Source organism: Bactrocera neohumeralis, unplaced genomic scaffold (assembly GCF_024586455.1).
Source record: "Bactrocera neohumeralis isolate Rockhampton unplaced genomic scaffold, APGP_CSIRO_Bneo_wtdbg2-racon-allhic-juicebox.fasta_v2 cluster11, whole genome shotgun sequence".
NCBI lineage: Eukaryota > Metazoa > Arthropoda > Insecta > Diptera > Tephritidae > Bactrocera > Bactrocera neohumeralis.
In genome coordinates, this window is record NW_026089624.1 from 9,445,430 (window position 1) to 9,468,812 (window position 23,383).

At 36.8% G+C, this 23,383-nt stretch overlaps 2 protein-coding genes across 7 annotated transcripts in view; both read left to right on the forward strand.

Annotated features, from left to right (window-relative positions):
• Window positions 1–23,383, forward strand: part of LOC126765676 (paired box protein Pax-6) — a 112,254-nt gene that overhangs the window by 63,643 nt on the left and 25,228 nt on the right. For 4 of the 5 annotated variants that reach the window (XM_050483368.1, XM_050483371.1, XM_050483369.1 and 1 more), the window contains 2 exons: window positions 18,169–18,342; window positions 20,619–20,701. In XM_050483368.1, the coding sequence (XP_050339325.1) occupies window positions 18,169–18,342; window positions 20,619–20,701 (257 nt within the window). The remainder of the gene's footprint in view (window positions 1–18,168; window positions 18,343–20,618; window positions 20,702–23,383) is intronic. The other variant, XM_050483373.1, reaches the window with a different exon arrangement.
• On the forward strand, window positions 5,963–10,939 carry LOC126765724 (uncharacterized). Of its 2 annotated transcripts, XM_050483462.1 has the most exons (3): window positions 5,963–6,294; window positions 9,971–10,172; window positions 10,231–10,931. In XM_050483462.1, the coding sequence occupies exons 1-3, from the start codon at window positions 6,236–6,238 to the stop codon at window positions 10,255–10,257; spliced, it is 288 nt and encodes a 95-aa protein (XP_050339419.1). In that variant the 5' UTR covers window positions 5,963–6,235; the 3' UTR covers window positions 10,258–10,931. The 2 variants fall into 2 exon arrangements, 1 of the variants encoding a protein (XP_050339419.1); XR_007668537.1 differs by lacking the exon at window positions 5,963–6,294 and having other exon boundaries at window positions 7,817–10,172; window positions 10,231–10,939.

Consider the following 23,383-nt stretch of genomic DNA (forward strand, 5'->3'; position numbering starts at 1 on the left):
TCCTCCTGGGTGTTACAAGCTTCGTGGCAAACTTAATATACCCTGTTCAGGGTATAAAAATCGAAAAACAAAAAGTTCTTAAGTTTGGTAGCAAATAATATTACATTGTTGGCATTACTGTTTCGAATGCAAACGGCAAGGGGACGAAACTTCAACTTGGGTATTACGAGTATGTGAGTTGTCTAATTTCTTTTCCGATTCTTTAAAGTCGCACTTCATGGAAACAAATGCAGTGGAAAGATTATAACTACCATCTGTGCCAACACAGGCATATTTATTTTCATCATGCGAATCCAACGAATTCACAGAGACAATTCCTTTCTATTAGACATAGAACGCTGCGTCGAAGAAGATTCAATCGAATTTATTATACCTTGAACAGATTATATAAAGTTTTTTACGAAATTTTTAACACCCAGATTGAAAAACGGGAGAACCTATAAAAATATACTTATTTATATACTTTATACTTTTGCCCACGTTCTTTTCACTTCAAGAAACAATTCATTCATTGGAACAGCAAATATTCGGTCCCTATAGCATTTACATACATATGTATGTATGTACACAGCTGCCATACAAACTGAACGATCAAAATTTATTTCTTGTTTTTTGTTTAAAAGATATCTTCACGAAATTTAGTATTGATTATTTTCTAATTAAACGGTAAAATCTTCAAAGAAATTGTTCAAACCGGACGACTATGTCATATAGCTGCCATACAAAATGAATTGTATCTTTTGTATTACGAATTATATTATAACTTCTGTGCAGCCGTAGTTAGTATCTTGGTTTTGTATCGATTTCTTTTGACTGCGTATTCGTTAATGTACATACCTCCACTAATATCTCAACAGAAATAGCAGTGACTGTAGATTTATTTGAATCCCCTATTTATTTCATTTCTTATATTAATGCACACAATTAACAACATATAAGTAAAATTTTTTTCTCAAATGTTTATTAGCCGCAATTTACTGAGGGTGGGCGAAATGGCTATCGGAATAGGCGCTTTCCACTCGGAGACCCACAATGTGGTGTAATCTATTAACTTTATATATAATTTGCTGAAATGAATGCTTCCGTTCAAATTTAAGCACAGTGTATGTACATATGTACATATACATGCATACATACATATGTGTTGCTGAGTTTGCTTTTCATCACTACGCCCCGCCCAGCTCAGCAAAAATCCAACAATCCTGCACTGCCCCTTTTTTAGGTTTTTTTATGTTTATAAATGTAACAAATTGTTTTTGCCACACGTTTCAAGCATTTGTATGTATGTATATACATATAGATATACTATACCTATGTATGTAGCTGAGGGTATTTTTGAAATCCCTGCAAAAAGTATCCTTTTGGTTCAGCTCATGCATATTATATTTCTTCTTCTTTCTTCACCGGCGTAGACACCGCTTAAGCGATTACAGCCGAGTTAACAACAGCGCGCTAGTCGTTTCTTCTATTCGCTACGTGGCGCCAATTGGATATTCCAAGCGAAGACAAGCCCTTCTCCACTTGGTCCTTCCATCGAAGTGGATGTCTTCCTCTTCCTCTGCTTCCCCCGGCGGGTACTGTGTCTGGCTGGAGTGTTTTCGTCCATCCGGACAACATGACCTAGCCAGCGTAGCCGCTGTGTTTTAATTCGCTGAACTATGTCAATGTCGTCGTATATCTCGTACAGCTCATCGTTCCATCCAATGCGATATTCGCCGTGGTCAACGCGCAAAGGACCATAAATCTTTCGCAGATCTTTTCTCTCGAAAACTCGTAACGTCGACTCATCGGTTGCTGTCATCGTCCAAGCCTCTGCACTATATAGCAGGACGGGAATTATCGGCGACTTATAGAGTTTGGCTTTCGTTTGTCGAGAGAGGACTCTACTTTTCAATTGCCTATTTAGTCCGAAGTAGCACCTGTTGGCAAGAGTTATCCTGCGTTGGATTTCCATGCTGACTTTGTTGGTGGTGTTTATGCTGGTTCCCAAATATACGAAAGTTATGACTGTCAACAGTGACGTGAGAGCCAAGTCGGGAGTGCGACGACTGTTTGTTTGATGACAGGAGATATTTCATCTTGCCCTCGTTTACTTCCAGACCGCTTTGCTTCCTTGTCCAGTCTGGAGAAAGCAGAACTAACGGCGCGGGTTTTGAGGGCGATGATATCAATATCATCGGCATACGCCAGCAGCTGTACACTCTTATAAAAGATTGTACCTGCTTGATTAAGTTCTGCAGCTCGGATTATTTTCTCCAGCAGCCTTGTCTGAAACCTCGTTTGGTATCGAACGGCTCGGAGAGGTCCTTCCCGATCCTGACGGAGCTTTTGGTGTTGCTCAACGTCAGTTTACACAGCCGTATTAGTTTTGCAGGGATACCAAATTCAGACATCGCGGCATAAAGGCAGCTCCTTTTCGTGCTGTCGAAAGCAGCTTTGAAATCGACGAAGAGGTGGTGTGTTTCGATTCTCCTTTCACGGGTCTTTTCCAAGATTTGGCGCATGGTGAATATCTGGTCGGTTGTTGATCTGCCAGGTCTAAAGCCACACTGATAAGGTCCAATCAGTTTGTTGACGGTGTGCTTTAATCTTTAACACAATACGCTCGATAGAACCTTATACGCGATGTTGAGGAGGCTTATCCCACGGTAGTTGACGCAGATTGTGGGGTCTCCCATTTTGTGGATTGGGCAGAGCATGCTTAAATTGCAATCGTTGGGCATGCTTTCGTCCGACCATATTTTAGAAAGAAGCATATACATGCTCTTTATCCGTTCTTCGCCGCCATGTTTGAATTACTCAGCTCCATCGGCCCCCGCCGCTTTGTTGTTCTTCAGGCGGGTAATTGCTATTCGAACTTCTTCACGGTCGGGCAATGAAACATCTGCTCCATCGTCATCGATTGGTGAATCGGGTTCGTCTGCTCCTGACGTTGTACGTTCACTGCCATTCAGCAGACTGGAGAAGTGTTCCCTCCATAATTTAAGAATTCTCGGGGTATCGGTGACTAGATCACCTTCTTGTGTTCTACAAGAGTATGAGTTATCAACAGGGAGGTCTCTCATCCGAGGCTGATTGCTAATTTTCATTGGGGGTGTTTTTTTTACGTGGCGGGTCCCAAACCCAGCGCACAACCCTATGTAGGGAAGTCGTGAGCTGTTTGAGCCATATGTAAAAGAATCGTTTCTGGCCACTCTGAGGTGAATGGCAACCAGAGAACTTTCCTCACTTGCGTGAACTTCTACACATGACTCCATCCTCCGCATATTATACTTGCAAACGCTTTTTATGTGCTCTGAAAATCCTGAAAATATACATAGAAATGTAATGGGCGATCCAAATAGAGGTACTTTTTTCAATAGCCTGTTTTTGACAGATTACGCGTGCGTCGAGGCAAGTTGTCATGTTATTTTTGTTCAGTATTGTTTTGTATCATCGACTCGTTTAACTTTATTACGAAAATTAACGTTCTGTAAAGAATGTGTTTCGTGCGCTTCGCTTAACTTATGATTAAAATAATCGACCTACTGAGCGTAATATTCGCAACACCATCACCCATCTTGAGACCAAGCATCCATTATTGGATATTATTCGACCTAATAGAGAGCTGAAAGTTTACATGAAGACCGTGGAGAGTCGATTCGTCGCCGTTCGCACAACCTCGGACTGGCGCATTTTTTGTCGAGATCTTAAGTTGACAGTGTATAAAATACATCTTGTGCACGAATCGACCTTCAGAAAAAAACAACAGTTTAGTGTGGTTCGTAGGCCGGTGGAATAATGGGTCAATTGGCCACCAAGATCGTGTGATCTCAAACCGTTAGACTTTTTACTGTGTATGTATGGTCTAAAGTCTATGTGGACAATCCTGCTTCGATCGCCAATTACCAGTCGAAGTGCTCGAACGAGTCATCGAAAATTGGACTCAACGTAGCCGCGGACAACATTTGAAAGAATAATTTTCAGAAAATAAATACCAAAGAATGTTCTTTCGAATGGCAAAAAACATGTCCCATTAAATTTGAAGTTTGTGTGTTTTTTTCATTAAATATATTTATATTTATTTGTAAACATTTATAAAATATATTTTTAAAACATATCTAAATTCACAAATAATCAATGTGCTTGTAGCTACTTAAGCAATAACCAATGAGACTTTCTTATAAATACTATGCTCACTGAGTATTGGAGTAATGTACTTTATATGCAAAGCCATTAACCAACAGGAATCTAAAAATTTACAGCCTCCCCAAAAGCTTAACAAGCGGCGGCAACAGTGGCATATGTCACCGTAAATTTTAATATCGGAAACAATATTGAGAATGAATGTCAAAAGTTGGGTTATCAATAACGATATCAAATTAAGATCGGTTTCGGCAGTGGCACTGTTTTGTTAGGCAATTGGCAAACAACAAACAAACAACAAATGACCATCAAATTAACTGCTTGTCCAATTCATTTTATTTGTTTGTGCGATTGTAAGTTTGTACATCTAATAGGACACACGACTGTACGATTCTTTATTTGCACCAATGTTTGATCATCTGTGACAATACAGTTGTGGAGAAAATGAAATGGGATGTCGCCAAGCATTTACGAGGGTAAAAATCTTCTGGTCATTGTAACGGCAATTGTATACATATAAACGTTAACACAATTTACAAATGTACTCGTATCTTAATAATGTAAAGGGATGAATGAAATCTTCAAAATCGCGTTTTGCGGGGGCAAAGAAAGAAGAATTCATGTATTTATTTAAAGGAAGGGAAAAGCAATTCGAATGCCCCAAAGATGAAATTGTTGGTAGTTACAATTAAAAGTTTAGGTACGATTTCTGCATAGAGGTTATAATTCCATTAAAGACGAATTATTGGTAACACTGCGCTATTTACAATTGAAGATTCAAGCAAAAGTATGTTTTAGCTCTGTTAATTAAAATAATCTTTATTACTGCCAATTAAACTGACCGATCAAAGTTAAGATAGTGATATTTTTATACCCCGTGATGCTAAATGCCAAAGTAAACGTTTGCCCTTGTTATTTTCCAAATTTTCCCATACTAAGAAGCAATATACAAGAAGGCATAATTGCATTTCCTATTATTGCATGCAAAAGTCTTGTGCTTTTTGTACAGCGTATGATTACTTCTTATTTTAGCTCGGTAATTGGCTACTTATCGATCATCTACATAAATACTGTATATGTAAATAAATTAGCTTATTTTGTCGCTTACACTATGAAGAGCAACGAATTCGAATCGAGTCTACAAATATCTGAAGTTGAAATTATACCAGAAATCGAATTTCTACATCATTACATGTATAGTTTATGCGAAATAAATTTGTATCTACACGCATTAAAGCATTGCTGCAACTGAGCATCAAATAACCCTCGTAATTCGGTAGTGCACGCAGCAAACATATTGGATTAATGACATCTTTCCGACTGCTAACAACATATTCGATCTAATAAATTGGAAAATTAATTCAAATAATACACAAATGTCCATCAAATTAGTCTGAAAGCCATTTTCCATATAGTTACAGATTGAAATTTGATAAAATAGCGATAAGTGCGAGAGAAAAGTTTAACACGGTGTAACAATGCAGCGTATGATAGTGATCAATTCGGCAATCTCGTTATCTTGCCAAATGCTTGAAAACTAGAATTAACTATTGCATACTTGTAAAAAATGTCATTCATCATAGTACTATGAATGCATATGAATATACTTATATGTGTATGTACCTCGTACTCATATCGTAATTACATTAGATTTCTAATAGGTTTAGTGCATATGTATATGTACATATATCCTAAACTGCTAAGGCTATAATAAATGAATTCGGATGTTAACACCGCTCACTCCCCATATAACAGTTTTGTTAAAATTTTAATTGTTTTTTTTAAATTAAATTTTCCACCAGAGATGATACGAGAAGGCTTTATAGGAACCACAGTCAAATCAGACGTTGTGCGTAGCACCGCCCACATTTAGGTGAGAACTCATATCTCGGGACCTACGGGACTTATTTCAGCCAAATTTGGAACTTTCGGGGGGGGTTACTCTGTAATGCGATACGAATATGAAAATGTTCGCATCTTCAATTTTGGTACTCTGTAATTCGACAATCGCAGTAAATTTTGAAATTTTCGAATTTAGTTTTTCCCTTTCGCATTCAATTTTTCCCTTTCGCATTGGCGGTACTCTGCTTTGCTAAAGCAATTGTCAAACATGCGTTATATTCGTAATTTTTATGCTACAAGAATAAAGAAGTCGCATTGCTTGAAAATGTAAGTTTCAATTATAAATTAGTTGTTTTAATCTATATATATAAAATTAAGTGGCAAAACTTCCTGTTCGCATACTCCTCCTAGACGGCTTGCCCGATTTCAATGAAATTTTCAGGGGTGATTGGGGTCTGTTTGGAGGGTGCAAATCAGAAATTTAAGGTGTGTATCATTGCACGTTTTGCAAAAAACAAAAAAAAAAAAAATAATACATCCCGCCTATACAAATTCTCATGAAATTGTTATTGTTTCGTAAGTGCTTCCATGCGGTTGGCAAATACACTGTTGGTGGGTCTTATTGCATATGCGTGTGTGGGTAAAATACATAGTTTAAGATTAAATTTTTATACTCTCGCAACAAAGTTGCTAAGGAGAGTATTATAGTTTTATTCACATAACGGTTGTTTGTAAGTCCTAAAACTAAAAGAGTCAGATATAGGGTTATATATACCAAAGTGATCAGGGCGACGAGTAGAGTCGAAATCCGGATGTCTGTCTGTCCGTCCGTCCGTCTGTCCGTCCGTGCAAGCTGTAACTTGAGTAAAAATTGAGATATCATGATGAAACTTGGTACACGTATTCCTTGGCTCCATAAGAAGGTTAAGTTCGAAGATGGGCAAAATCGGCCAACTGCCACGCCCACAAAATGGCGGAAACCGAAAACCTATAATGTGTCATAACTAAGCCATAAATAAAGATATTAAAGTGAAATTTGGCACAAAGGATCGCATTAGAGAGGGACATATTTGGAAGTAATTTTTTTGGAAAAGTGGGCGTGGCCCCGCCCCCTACTAATTTTTTTGCGCATATATCGGAAACTATTATAGCTATGTCAACCAAACTCTACAGAGTCGTTTTCTTCAGGTATTTCCATATACAGTTCAAAAATGGAAGAAATCAGATAATAACCACGCCCACCTCCCATACAAAGGTTATGTTCAAAATCACTAAAAGTGCGTTAACCGACTAACAAAAAACGTCAGAAACACTAAATTTTACGGAAGAAGTGGCAGAAGGAAGCTGCACCCAGGCTTTTTTTAAAAATTGAAAATGGGCATGGCGCCGCCCACTTATGGACCAAGAACCATATCTCAGGAGCTACTAGACCGATTTCAATGAAATTCGGTATATAATGTTTTCTTAACACCCTGATGACATGTACTAAATATGGCTGAAATCGGTTCACAACCACGCCTTCTTCCAATATAAAGCTATTTTGAATTCCATCTGATGCCTTCTTTGTATAATACGAGTATAAACATTAGGAACCAATGATGATAGCGGAATAAAACTTTACAAAAATACGGTATTTGAAAAATATGTAAATGACGTATTATGAAATCTCGATTATCACTTTACCATGCGAGAGTATAAAATGTTCGGTGACACCCGAACTTAGCCCTTCCTTACTCGTTCAATTTTTATTTTTGTACTTCAAATATGCATACTCTAGCACGACCACAGGGGAAAACACTAATTACCTTTTTCGAGTTGTGTGAAAACGATGAATTTGCATGAACATTGCTATATTCCGAAATACCACAATATTTCACTTGGAATCCATCATCGAAAACATTTCAACGACGAAAGCAAGGGGAGCGTGTTGACGGTTATCCAAATGTCCGTTAACCAGATGCCATAAGACGCATTTACACCATCCATCCGAACAACGCCGAATGTTTCTATTTGCGTCTGCTATTAGTCAACGTGCGCGGACCAAGATCATTTGATGATTTGAAACGGTCAGTTGTGTGCGACGTATCGTGAAGCATGTCCGCGATTGCATTTGTTAGAAGATGATATGCATTGGGACACCGCACTTCATGACGCATCACTCACATCTCATCCAAAACAATACAAAAATACGCGTACTATTCGCCATAATAATATCTACATGCCTTTTGTCAAATCCGCAAGAACTGTGGAATAAGTGCAAAGACTGCATGACCGAGGACTTATTAATTTTGGCGCGTAATCGAGCATCGGACGCAGACTTGCTATATACATTACAAATGTATAATGATGCTTTGATATTGGTTGAAGATCTGTGCCTTACAATTGCGAATAAGGCATTAGCGCAACTTGGCATAACTGCGCCCAATCGTTCAGCGATTGATATGCTTGACCATGAGCTTCAATGTGAACAACAATACGATTGCAATGAATTGCGTGCTTTCATACAAGCTAACATTACCAAATTGAATATTCAGCAGAAAAATGCTTATGATAAGATTATACGAGCGGATGCGCCCGGTGGTACAGGGAAAACGTTTCTGATCTCTTTGATTCTTGCTACTATACGGTCACAGCAGAAAATTGCGCTGGCAATTGCTTCGTCAGGCATCGCTGCTACTCTACTTGATGGTGGCCGAACAGCACATTCTGCGTTGAAATTACCGTTGAACATCCAAGTCGTTGAAACACCAACGTGCAACATATCGAGGAATTCAACAATGGCAAAAGTTTTGCGAGGAGCTGGAATAGTTCTATGGGATGAGTGCCCAATGGCTAACAAGAAGTCATTAGAAGCATTCAATAGAACAATGCAAGATTTACACCAAAAGCAACAACTTTTTGGCGGAGCATTAGTCTTATTATCCGGCGATTTTCGGCAACTTTTTCAGTCATTCCTCGATCAACTCCTGCCGACGAAATAAACTTTAAACATACGTTTCGTCAGTTTTGTGGAGACATGTTCAAAAACTGACTCTTACCATCAACATGCGAGTCCAATTGCAAAATGATCGATCCGCAGCGGCGTTTTCGAAGCAGTTGTTGGACATTGGCGAAGGCAAAATAGAATCGATAATACCGGTTTGATCACATTGCCGAACAACTTTTGTACACTTTTACAATCGAAAGAAGAATAGATTGAAAGTGTATTTCCGAATATTGTTCAACACTATCAACGCCACGATTATTTAAGTGAACGCGCAATATTGGCACCGAAAAATGTACACGTCAACGAAATCAATTTTGCCATTCAAGAAAAACTGCCAGGAGAAGCTACAACATATACATCGATTGATAGCGTTTTAAATCAAGATGAAGTAGTCAATTATCCAACTGAATTCTTGAATTCTTTGGATCCCCCCGGTCTGCCACCGCATCGTTTGGTCCTGAAAGTCGGTTCACCCATTATACTTCTACGAAATCTGAAGCCACCGACTTTGTGTAATGGCACAAGACTTTCAGTCAAAAATTGTGGCCAAATTTGATTGAAGCAACAATACTAAATGGCAAGGCAGCAGGTGAAGTTGTACTCTTACCACGCATTCCCATGATTCCAACGGACATGCCGTTTGAATTTAAGCGCTTGCAGTTCCCAGTACGTCTTGCCTTTGCGATGACCATCAACAAATCGCAAGGCCAAACGTTTCAAGTGTGCGGCGTCAATTTGGAAGAACCGTGCTTCTCCCACGGCCAATTGCTCGAGAGTGGGAACACCAAGGTGCTTATTCATTTACGCGCCAGGTGGAAAAACCAAAAATGTGTTTACCAATATATTTAATAAATGTTTTATAAATAAATAACAGTTTTACAACAATAAATAAAACTCAAAGTAAAAACCCTTAAGAGTTTTAATCGATTTAGGTGTTGCTAAACGCACAGGGTAACAGCTAGTTGTTACTAAAGTATATAACGCCGTGCATATGAACTATTTTGCACAAATTTACAGGGAAGAACCGAAAATAAAACAACAAACTCAACCAAAGCAATTTGAAATTCTCGTGGATTTCATGAAGGCGCATGCCGATTTATCGAAAGGATCACTGAAAACACCAGACGCCAAAAGTACCTCCACTAATTTATGGAAAAATTTAGTTTCCCATTTAAATGCAGCTGGGCCACCATTGCGCGACATTGCGGGGTGGAAAAAGGTAATTCCAATAATTGCACACATAAATTATAAATGTGATTAAATGTAATCAATTAAAGGTTTGGGCAGACTATAAGATTCACTGAAAGGCAAAAATGCGACGAAACAAAAATAATATTTCGGAAACTGGAGGTGGTCCTTCACTTTTCATACCCTTATCACAGTTAGAGCATCAAGTGAGTGAGTTATTGTCAATAGAGGAATCAATAAATGAAATGAGTGGTACCTTGTCATTCGGTGCAGCTACAAGCAGCATGTCAGAGGTAAATGCAGACCCTACCAAACCAAATACACAAAACAGTGAACTACCACAATGTTCCAAAGTGGCATGCACACCTCACAAAAAACAGCAGACTCCTCTTAATACACAAGAAAATGACCTACCACAATGTTCAAATTTGACGTACCCACCGCGCAAAAAGCAGCAGACTCTGCTTGAACAACAAGTCGAAAACCAAATTATATTCCACAATAACTCGATTAAAGTGTTAAACGATATAAATTATAATATAAAAAACATTTTGAAAACATTGAAAAAAAGAAATAAATTAGAAAAACGGAGACTAACCTTTGAAAAGGAAAAATTTCTGAAAAAATTGATGAACAAAAATTGAGAAACTGGAAAATGTAAGTTAAATAACTATATAACTGCGAGAAGTAGAATTAAAAACTACAAATTTAATCTGTAATTATTTAAATTTAATTTTCCTTATTACAATGAAATAAAAGACTGGATTTATTAATTTGCAAATAGTTCGTTTTAATTAAGTTGAGTTACGAGCATTTATCATAATTGTTTTAATATCGTCCCTAATGTTTCTAGCAATAGTAATAAAATTACCACTATTAGGTAAATCTATATTAGTGGTGGAAAATTCTTCTGGCTCAAGTGTAATATTAATTGGTACTTCTACCTTGTACAAAATGCATATATTGTGTAGAGCGCAGCATACGTTCAAAATTTTAACGACTTTTTCAGGCGCATAATGTAGCTCTCTTGCAGATAACAAGCATCGAAATCTTCCTTTCAATACACCAAACACGCGTTCAATTAGTGATCGGCCTTTTGTAAACTGTTGGTTGAAATAGAGTTCGTCAGAAGGTTCTGGCGCATTCCTATATGGTGTTAGCAGCCAAGGTTCAAGAGGATATCCGGTGTCTCCTATAATAATAATAACAAAATCATATACATACATAAGTGTTGCTGAGAGATGTTGATAATTTCTTTTAAAACATCAATATAATGTAATAATATATAACAATTTTATCTTATGGCAATTTAGCCGCCATATGTTATTATTACAGTTATATATACTCACCAAGAATTCGTTCGCTTCTATTTCCATTTTCGTACTTCGTCCTCAAACTTTCACGTTCTCCTGAGAGGTTCCATACGTGGGAGTCATGCGACGCGCCTCCAAATCCACCATTTACTGCCCTTATCTGTATGTTGTGATCACATATCTAAAAAAAAGTTTTAGGTGATTGCACTGGAATCAATATATGTACGTGTATATTATTGTATTTATGAATGTTCTTACCACCATTGCATTTATGCTGTGTTTTAGTTTACGATTAAAAAATAAGTGTTCATTCCGTGATGGTCGTATCAACTGGTTGTGCGTCCCATCAATCACTCCAATTACGCCTGGGATTCCGGACGTCAAGTAAAAGGTTCAATTTGCTTCAATTTTTTCCTCAATGGTCAAGGGAAACACGATACACGATATGCTTTCAGCACAGAGTTTTCTCGATGGCATCGCACACTTCCAAGATGCATCGGGAAACCGATTGTTGGGCTAGCCCTGAATGCCTATCTTGGCCGACCGAGTGTTGATACACGCACTGTGCGAGGAACTTCAAGGTTGTTGACAATTTTACAATTTCTGGAATTGATGTGGTCCTTTGAGCGACTTTTAATTGGGGTCTAATGTTGTTCAAAACATATAAAAATGCGTGCTTATTGAGGCGGAAATTTTGGCATGAAGCTAAAAACACAAAATGTGTAGATGATAAGTACATTTTAAAACCGCAATTTTTTACTAACCTTTTATCGCTTAAAGACATAATGTCCGAATTATCTCGAATAATTCTTCTATCAATTCTTTCCTGAGAATAATAATGATCCCACAATGCCATAGAATTCATTTTTAAATTATTCAACACAGTTTTAACGAACAAATTATTATTATTTTCTTTATTTTGCTCGTTTATACTTTGACATTTTTAGAAGTAATGCCAACTATTACATAAAAAGAAAAAAAAGCAAAGGTGAACAACAATGTTACTGATGCGTAAGCAATACAGAGTATCAGTTGCCTATCGCATCGCATTGGGCTTTAGAATCGCATTGTCTTTCGCATCGCTTTACAGAGTAAGCCCCCTGATATTTATATGTTACAGTGAGAAAATGAGTGAAATTGGGATGCAACCACTCCTACTTCCCATATAACATTATTCTAAATTCCATCTGATTCTTTCACTTTCCAGTATACTATACATATCAAACACCAATAAATATAATGGAATAAAACTTTGCACGAATAGTGTCTTTGAAGTGTGCCACCTTGAGCCAAAATTGTCCAAATCGAACCAAAACTTTTCAAGCCCCTTGGTACCGAATATGTGAAACCCCAGTTCCTATTGCGAACTTCTTATCGAAAATATTGACTGATATGTAAGATATCTAGCAAAATTAAATGAACGTATGGATATACTATAGTTTAATGCCGAAAATATTTGAAATTACATATTTATGTATAACGATTTTCGTAAATCTAACAAACCATATGCCGAACGTATGGGTCAGTGTGGGAGTTATACTTGTATACCATACCTGTATATTTAAAATTGTTTAAAAACATGTATCGAGTATACCTAGGTAATGTTAAAGGTTAATGTAACAAGCCCCGACCTAATACCCTCTATATAGCGATTTCCGCTTTCCAGCTTATTCTAAACTGTTTAGCTTGATCAAAATGTGTGCTATTATATTGAAATGAAGTTTAAGATGTATAAGTTAATAAGATTAATTGTAAACCACCCGGTTTCGTCGAACAATGAATGTTGAAATTTCCTCGAGATATTTCTCCGACTTTGATCCTTACAAGAAGAAAAAGTATGAAATGTTCTATTTCACCTGAACTTAGCCCTTGTTCAATATTTTCTTTGAACGAAGTGCAAACTTTTAAAAATACTAAATTAATGGAATAATAATTTCAAAGCAATTCTTCGTGATCCACCTGTTTGGAAGTCTGAACGCAGTTGTATAGAAGGCTTGTTTTTTATAGTGGGAGGAAGCATCGTAAGCCGGAGTGTGGAACTTAAATCCGCTAAACCTAACTGACTTGCAACACATATTTCTCTCAGGGAACAACCGAATTAAGATTCGTTCGTGGGGGAAAAAAATACTTTTAAGTCTTCTCTATGGTACGGTCAGACTGAGTGATACAAGGTATATGAAATAATAATTTTGTCATATTTTCAGCTAACGCTACGCTGACAGTTTTTCATCTACCAAAGGACTGGCAGATAAGTGCTGTAAAATTTTCCGCCGAAAAATTATCGCCAATTGTAGTTTTTAACTTTTCCCCCTTAATTTAAAAAAACGAGGGCAATAAAGAAATTATTCCGAGTCTTTTAAGTATTCTGTGCATGTCGGACAATACGGACTACGGTCACGATGGAATTGAATCGATATCTTTAATAGAATCCATCTCTACTTAGTGGTTAGGTTAGGTGGAAATCTAGGTCCTCATATTGTATATCCATCCACGAGTAACGTAATTGAAAAGTCCCCGGACACATAGATGGCGCTACTAGACAATCGAAATTATTTCTAGTTAGCTTTAACCTAAATTTGACAGCTGTCGGATCATTAGTTTGTGAATTATATCATTTCAAGTGAAGCTCTTTTGTTATTGTGAAAAATGGTCAAAAAGGAATATCGTGTGTTAATAAAGCATTGCTTTTTGGGGTTTGCTGTTGAAGCCAAGGCTTAGATTGATCAACATTATCTGAACTATGCACCAGGGAAATCAGCCGTTGAAAAGTGGTTTTCTAAGTTTGAACCGACGATGCGTCGATATGTGACAATGGTTGAAACATGGCTCCATAATTTCACTTCGCAGTCCAATCGATATTCATCCGAGTGGACTGCACACGCCGAACTCGCTCCAAAGCTTGGAAAAACGCAAAAGTCGGCTAGTAAAGTTATGGCGTTTGCGTTTTGGGATGCGCATGTAATAATTATTGGTTTTCTTGGGAAAGGAAGGACCATCAACAGCTACTTTTACATAGCGTACCGTTTTAAGAAAAAGAGTGCAGTTTCACCAATGAATGCAGCGTGTCCAAGTCAGGGAAAACGATGCCCAAAATTAATAAATTGGTCTTTGGACTACTTTCGCACTCACCGTATTCTCCAGATCTGACTTCAGCTACTATGTGCTGTTCTCAGGTCCAAAAAGATCGCTGAGAAGAAATTTTCGTCAAATGAAGAGGTGATCGCCGAAACTAAGACCTATTTTGAAAGAAAGAGCAAATTGTACTACACAAAAAGGGTTCGAAAAGTTGGCGGTAGACCGGAATATGTATGTGAGTAGTAAAATCGCGAGAATTCGTCTCCCTAGACGTCAATGGGCGGCACACTAGCTCGAACTTCAGCAACGAGCTAGATATGGTTCTGAAAGCAATTGCAACTCGTATAGTTGAAAGCCTATGCACTGTATTTATATGTTTAGCATATGATATACATATTATTATGTCTAGTGCCTGCCTTGAGGTTGGTAACGCACACAATATTACAGAACGTATTGATTTGAGAGTATGCATAGATTTTGCCTGCTTTATCGTTATTTTTATACTCTCGCAACCAAGTTGCTAAGGAGAGTATTATATCGGGTGATTTTTTAAGAGCTTGATAACTTTTTTTAAAAAAAAAACGCATAAAATTTGCAAAATCTCATCGGTTCTTTATTTGAAACGTTAGATTGGTTCATGACATTTACTTTTTGAAGATAATTTCATTTAAATGTTGACCGCGGCTGCGTCTTAGGTGGTCCATTCGGAAAGTCCAATTTTGGGCAACTTTTTCGAGCATTTCGGCCGGAATAGCCCGAATTTCTTCGGAAATGTTGTCTTCCAAAGCTGGAATAGTTGCTGGCTTATTTCTGTAGACTTTAAACTTGACGTAGCCCCACAAAAAATAGTCTAAAGGCGTTAAATCGCATGATCTTGGTGGCCAACTGCCCATGCATCCCGAAAAATGCACTGTTTGGTGTGGTTTGTACGCTGGTGGAATCATTGGACCGTATTTTTCAAAGATGCTGTTGGACGCAACGTTACGGTGAATGGCGATCGCTATCGTTCGATGCTAACAAACTTTTTGTTGCCAAAAATGGAAGAACTGAACTTGGTTGACATGTGGTTTCAACAAGATGGCGCTACATGCCACACAGCTCGCGATTCTATGGCCATTTTGAGGGAAAACTTCGGAGAACAATTCATCTCAAGAAATGGACCCGTAAGTTGGCCACCAAGATCATGCGATTTAACGCCTTTAGACTATTTTTTGTGGGGCTACGTCAAGTCTAAAGTCTACAGAAATAAGCCAGCAACTATTCCAGCTTTGGAAGACAACATTTCCGAAGAAATTCGGGCTATTCCGGCCGAAATGCTCGAAAAAGTTGCCCAAAATTGGACTTTCCGAATGGACCACCTAAGACGCAGCCGCGGTCAACATTTAAATGAAATTATCTTCAAAAAGTAAATGTCATGAACCAATCTAACGTTTCAAATAAAGAACCGATGAGATTTTGCAAATTTTATGCGTTTTTTTTTAAAAAAAGTTATCAAGCTCTTAAAAAATCACCCGATAGTTTTGTTCACATAACGGTTGTTTGTAAGTCCTAAAACTAAACGAGTCACATATAGGGTTATATATACCAAAGTGATCAGGGTGACGAGTGGAGTTGAAATCCGGATGTCTGTCTGTACGTCCGTCCGTCCGTGCAAGCTGTAACTTGAGTAAAAATTGAGATATCATGATGAAACTTGGTACACGTATTCCTTGGCTCCATAAGAAGGTTAAGTTCGAAGATGAGCAAAATCGGCCCACTGCTACGCCCACAAAATGGCGAAAACCGAAAACCTATAAAGTGTCATAACTAAGCCACAAATAAAGATATTAAAGTGAAATTTGGAACAAAGGATCGCATTAGGGAGGGGCATATTTGGAAGTAATTTTTTTTGGAAAAGTGAAAAGCCCCCTACTAAGTTCTTTGTACATATATCGGAAACTACTATAGCTATGCAACCAAACTCTATAGAGTCGTTTCCTTCAGGCCTTTCCATATACAGTTCAAAAATGGAAGAAGTTGGATAATAACCACGCCCACCTCCCATACAAAGGTTATGTTGAAAATCACTAAAAGTGCGTTAACCGACTAACAAAAAACGTCAGAAACACTAAACTTTACGGAAGAAATGGCAGAAGGAAGCTGCACACAGGCTTTTTTTTAAATTGAAAATGGGCATGGCGTCGCCCACTTATGGACCAAAAACCATATCTCAGGAACTACTTTACCGATTTCAATGAAATTCGGTATATAATATTTTCTTAACACCCTGATGACATGTACGAATATGGGTGAAATCGGTTCACAACCACGCCTTCTTCCAATATAACGCTATTTTGTGATTCCATCTGATGCCTTCTCTGTATAATATATACATACATTAGGAACCAATGATGATAGCGGAATAAAGCTTTACACAAATACGGTGTTTGAAAAATATGTAAATGACGTATAATGAAATCTCGATTATCACTTTATCATGCGAGAGTATAAAATGTTCGGTGACACCCGAACTTAGCCCTTCCTTACTTGTTTTCTTAAATTTTAGTTTGGAGTCTGATAATACTCCCAGATGCAACGGCGGCTGTGAAATAATCTCGCACCTTCCTATATACAAGTATATTCCTATTCCTTTTATAAACTTTCTCTGTGCTTGCAAGACTTTTTTTTCGGTTCAGCCAGCTAACCAGAAAACCATTAATTTGGTTGATGTATTCTTAGTACTCCGTCATACATTAGGTTCCACAGTAGTAGCCTAAAACCGAGCCATGCGGTACTCCATTCGAAATAGAGTAGATCTGAGTGCTCTCGCCCATGTAGAATAGCCATGTTTTGGGTTCCTAACTCAAAGCGGTTTCACAGAGGTCGGTATTATCAAAGTTCTTCAGGTGATTTTTTTGGTTTTATGACTACAAGGTGCGTTCCAAAGTAAACAGGATCTTAAAAAAAAGCAGGACAAATGGTTTTTTCAGCAAAATCAATTTATTTTATTCAAAATAGTCTTCTTCTGCTTCAATACAGCTTTTTGCACGGTCCAAAAACATGTCGAACGATTTTTGATGAATTCACGCACAGTTTCGAAGGAATTTCCGGTGATCACGGATTTTGATTGGCCCATATGTTGATCGTCATTTATGTCTTCACGACCAGTTTGAAAACGTTGAAACCACTCGTGCACTCTGCTGCGGGATAGGCAATCATAGCCATAAACTTGTTTCATCAATTGAAACATTTCGGTAAAAGTTTTATCAATTTTAAAACAAAATTTAATGGTGGCTCTTTGTTCGAAGCTCATTTTCGCACCGATAACACAAACATACTGTCACTTAAAACGCAATAACTTCACTTGCAATATACGAAATGTCATAAAATTCTCACATATAGATGGCGCCACTATGGGGCACCAGATTCAAAAAGTCCTGTTTACTTTGGAACGCACCTTGTAGAACCAACCGCTATACCTTCCCCAGATCGGAGAACATCCCTTCTATTTTACACAAATTGTAAGTTTTACCTTTTTGATTTGTTACTTTCTGATGTTTGACAAATTAAGATATATTCTATTACATTTATATATGAGTAAGTTTAAGTGTATGTATAGCGATACCAAAGCAACGAATAAAAGTTATTTCATTTTTCTAGATATATTCTCGGGTGAAGTGTCACATCCCAATTCTCATGAAAGTACTTCCGACGGCAATTCAGAACACAATTCATCTGGTGATGAGGACTCTCAGATGCGATTGCGTCTTAAACGGAAGCTGCAGCGCAATCGCACTTCTTTTACAAACGAGCAAATCGACAGTCTGGAAAAAGGTAAGTGTGCCCTAAAAGCAAGATAAGGGTACTCATTAAATGTGACGTTTATACTTGTATAATAGTGACAAAATGGCACTTTGGGTTAAATAAGAGCTCCGTGGCAATATTGTAATAATTCAGCTGTTCTTCATTTATCCATAGTCGTTTTTTCTATAAATATTTCTGCTTTAATGGCGTAGCGGAGGATGATGGAGCCATGTGTAGAAGTTCACGCAAGTGAGGAAAGTTCTCTGATTGCCATTCACTTGAGAGTGACCAGAAACGATTATTTAACATATGGCTCAAGCCAAGTATCCTCTGGGTAGCCAGAAAACATCGATTTGAAGGCTAGCTAAAGTGAGGAGGCGAAACACTCCCCCAAAGGGTTGTGCGCAGAGTTTGATACCCGCCACGTAAAAAACACTATCAATTAAAAGAAGAAAACAGCCTCGGATAAACATTTAAGGGATAGTCTCAGTGTGAAATTTTCGAAAAATCGATTTTTTTTGTTGCGTTATCGGATAATATACACTTCTACAAAAAACTGTCGAAAAAAACACCAAAATCGACCAAAACTTTTTGTTCAAACCTCCGCCATTTTGTCAAATTAAAAAAAAAAAAAACAGAAAAGCTGCCATAGCGCTATAGCGACTTTTCTACAGATTTATTATCTTTTTGAAATTTTTGTTTTAGATCAAAATTGCGGCCGCAATCGTGGACTTAGTACCTTTTTTTTACGTATTATTTCCACAATTTATTTAACTATTATAAACCCAATAAATAAACATAAAAAAAAAATAATTTTGTAATCGTCATGACTGTATTTATTTATAAAAAAAACCAGACCGATTAGTAAATTTCAACATATAAAAAATCGCATAAGTCAGGAATTTTTCAGAGAGTCACAATTCCCTTTAAATAATGAAATAATACAAAATTATATTTAAATAAACTCCAATTTGCAGATAAGAAACCAAAAGGCGAGAAAATAGTAACAGTTGATTGTGATTTCCGTAAAATTACCAAGAATGCCACTGAAAATAGTAGTCTCACATAGTTCCAATTCTGTTGCTAAATAAATGCTAAAAGTTTGAGACATTAAATGAGTGCAACTGATATACATATTTTATGAAACTATTGCCAATATTAAAATTTTATTTTTGTCTATAATAAACTATGTACGACCCATACTGCTATCACGCAATATACATTATTTTATATTGAACATAACTGTATCAGAAAATATTTCGAAAAACACAAATGTCTAAATAAGTAAATAAGAATATCACATTGGGGATATAGTTTCATTCAGTACTTTCGGATCAATTTTTTATACCCGAAACAAAGAAACACAATTTCATGATTAAGCGACGCGAAGTTTTTATATACACTCAGTCCTTTTTTTACGCGATTTTTGGTTCTGCCACTAATCGCGTAAAAAAAAATCGCGTAAAAATGGTTAGTTTTCCAATATTAACTGACGAATTGGTTCCGAATATAAAAAAATATCGCGTATAACAAAATATACGCGCAAAAAAATATTCAAAAACAATACAATAAGTTTCAAATTTCAGACTTATGATTTATTTATTCGTAACAAAATAAAAATTACAAAACAAAAACCATATATAAAAGAGAAGAAAATAGAAAATAGGTAGATTTATTGAAAAAACCGTTGAATGCTGTTTAATAACTGTCATTATCCGTAGTGGAAATTATTCTTAGCCGCTTATTTTGATGGCCGGCACTGATATCACTGGAATTTGTATCAGAATCAATAGTAAGAACTATGGATTGATGTTCTGATGGACTTAGCATCTCCAACTGAGTTTGCACCATAAATTCAGTTAATTTTGTTTGAATGCTTCTTTTTGGACCCAATAAATTCCGATCTAGTTCTTTATATCGTAACATGCAGAGACTGAATTCTTTTTGAAAAATTCGTGCACGTTCGGCGTCAGTATCATTTGCTACAAAATAATTTTCCAATTCTGCTGCAAGTCTAAGACCAAGCAAAAAACAAAAAAAGCAATCGCGTTAAAGTGAGAAATTCGCGTAAAAAAAGGAATTTGCGCAAAAATAACCGCGTTAAAGTGAAATAGCGTAAAAAGAGATCGCGTAAAAAAAGGACTGAGTGTACTAACTTTTGCTAAAGCTTCGTAATATATTAGTTATTTATTCTTCATTTTAAAGATATAAAATATATTTTTATTAATATTACTTTTTTCATTTTCTGTTACGAAAACTATGCATTTACAATAAAGTTATTTCTTACTATATTTCTAATTTTGCAGAATTCGAGAGAACACATTATCCAGATGTATTTGCACGTGAAAGGCTCGCTGAAAAAATTGGTTTACCCGAGGCACGTATTCAGGTTTGTCTTTTCATTTTTATTTTGAGTTTTAATTACTACTGTTTTATTGTTGCTCTGACTTTTAGTTTGACTTAGTTCCGTTAAAAATCATTTTGTCGAAGAGTGGGCTTAAATAGCTGTAATGTAAAATATATGTATCTACCGCCAATATAACATTATATATATACATATTTATGTTAGGTTGTATACTATATAGTATATATGCGTATACTTTGATAACTTTGATCTATTATATCTAGACCGGTGTAATTCCACCATCGACAATAGTCATGTGAAATTTTTTGAGTTCTTTCCAAAATAGTTATACTAATTACCTGTTTTGACGATATGTAGTACATAGATAAAAAACTTAATACTGGCATTATTGTGAAAATTTTAATTATATTTAAAAAGAATAATATTTTGCACTATTTTCACTATGTATTTCGAGACCTCTTAAAATATTATCAGTGCTATAAGATTTTTGTTCACAATCTCAACATTTAGATAAAATAATAAATGTATTGATAACTCGACAACTAACTTTACATACATTTTTATACTCTTGCAATCAATTGCTTTGTTTTTTTCACCTAACGGTTGTACGCATCGTATAAAACTAATCGAGATAGATAGATATACATATGTATATATAAATATTAGGGTGACGAGAAGAGTTGAAATCCGGTTGACGGCCTGTCCGCCCGTTCGTTCGTCCGTTCGTGCAAGCTGTAACTTGAGTAAAAATTAAGATATCTTGATGAAACTTTGTATACGAGTTCCTTAGTACAAAAAAAATCGAATTCGTAGATGGACTTAATCGGACCACTGCCACGCTCACAAATAGCATTTAATCGAATTCATATTAAGTGCCATAACTAAGCACCAAATTAAGATATCAAACTGTAATTTGACACTGAGGATCGTAGTAACCAGGGGCACCTGTGAGGAAAAAATTTTGAAAAAGTGGGCGTAGCCTCGCCTCTAATAATTGGACGATGGGCGTGGCACCGCCCACATTTTGGTGAAATCTCATATCTCGGGACCTGACCAACCGATTTCGACAAAATTTTGTATGGTACAGAGCGAAAATGGATATTAACCACGCCTACTACTCATATAGCACAATTTTAATTCTACTTGCTTCGTTCAGTTTATAGTACACAAATCAAGAAGTAATTAATACAACGAGATAAAATTTTGGACGAAAATGCATTTAGTGTATGCCATCTTATGATCAAAAATTGTTATCACCCAACTAAAAATGTTCAAGCCCCTCGATACCGATTATTTCGACCCCCGTACCTAAAGTTTACTTTTGATCGAAAATATTGGCCAATGTGTAAGATATACAATTCAAAATCAGGGATAATCTTTCTCTGATAATGGTGTGTCTGTATGTCAAAAATGGAATTAGAGGGCGTGTTTTACTCATAACAGTGTATCTTTGTGTCTAAAATAGATACATTTGAGCGAAAACTTGACCTATCCCTTATATAACAAATATCAGGATTTCCGAACATCCGGCTGTCTCTGCCCCATAAGGTTGGTTTTATAGTATGTGACTGGTCAATAGAATGTGGCATTGGAAAAATAGGTAAAATCGGGTCGATACTACCCCAAATTCCAAATAATGGTTTTCGTTTTTCTACCAAACAATATGTGTCTGTCGGTATAGGAGTTATATATAAATAAGTTTTTATAAAAATGCTTGGATTTCGAAACTCTGGTTAACGTTTTATACTTTAAAGTATTTCCCTGGCTTTTATACTTACAAGTTGCAAGAGTATAAAATGTTCGCTTGCACCTGAAATTAGCCTTCCTTACTTGTTTATAGTAAGATTGTAAATTGAAGCTTTTACCTTCAGCGCAATAAACCAATGCTAGGTAACGTGTAGGTCATATTTTTCTGCCGAATTTCGGGCAATCGGGTAAGTTGAATATTAATTCATTAATCTTAATTTATTATTGTACTTGTGTTGAACTTGATGTTCAGTTCGATCAAGAAACAATATGTTATTTTCATTATTTGTCATAAAATGTACAAAACATTGAGATAATTCGAAACAGCAGTAACAATACCACTTGAGAGTTTGAAGACTTAAGTAAAAGCGACATGTTCGCCAGACCACTTTTTGAACTATGTCCAGTATTAAAATCCCTCTGGCTGGATTTCGTATAGATCTTCTGCTGGCAACAGCATTAATGTCAAATCGAACAACCGAGGCCGCCAATTAACCGGGCCATTTTGTGAGATAACACGTTTAACAAATTTGGCTGTGGAAGTGTGGCTTGTGGGGCCGTCTTGTTGGAACCACATAAGCCAGTTCGAGCCGAAATATTCGATTATCATTCAGCGGTAGCGATTCCCATTCACAGTAACGTGCCGGTCTTAATCATTACGGAAGAAGTACGGCCAAATGACGCCACCGGCCCATAAACCGCAACATACCGTAATTTTTTAGGGATGCAATAGTAACTCATGGAGTACGTGTGGATTACTGCCTGACGAGTAACGCATATTTTACTAATTATCGCAGAAGATGATTTTTCGATAAAAATTCGGATCATTTTCAAGTTGTTGCTCAGCCCAATTCACGAACACACGATGATTCTGGTGGTTACGCGGCTTCAGTTCTTGCGTCAATTTGAGCTTGTAAGGATGTAGGCTAAGATATTTTCACAAAATTCGCCACCACGACG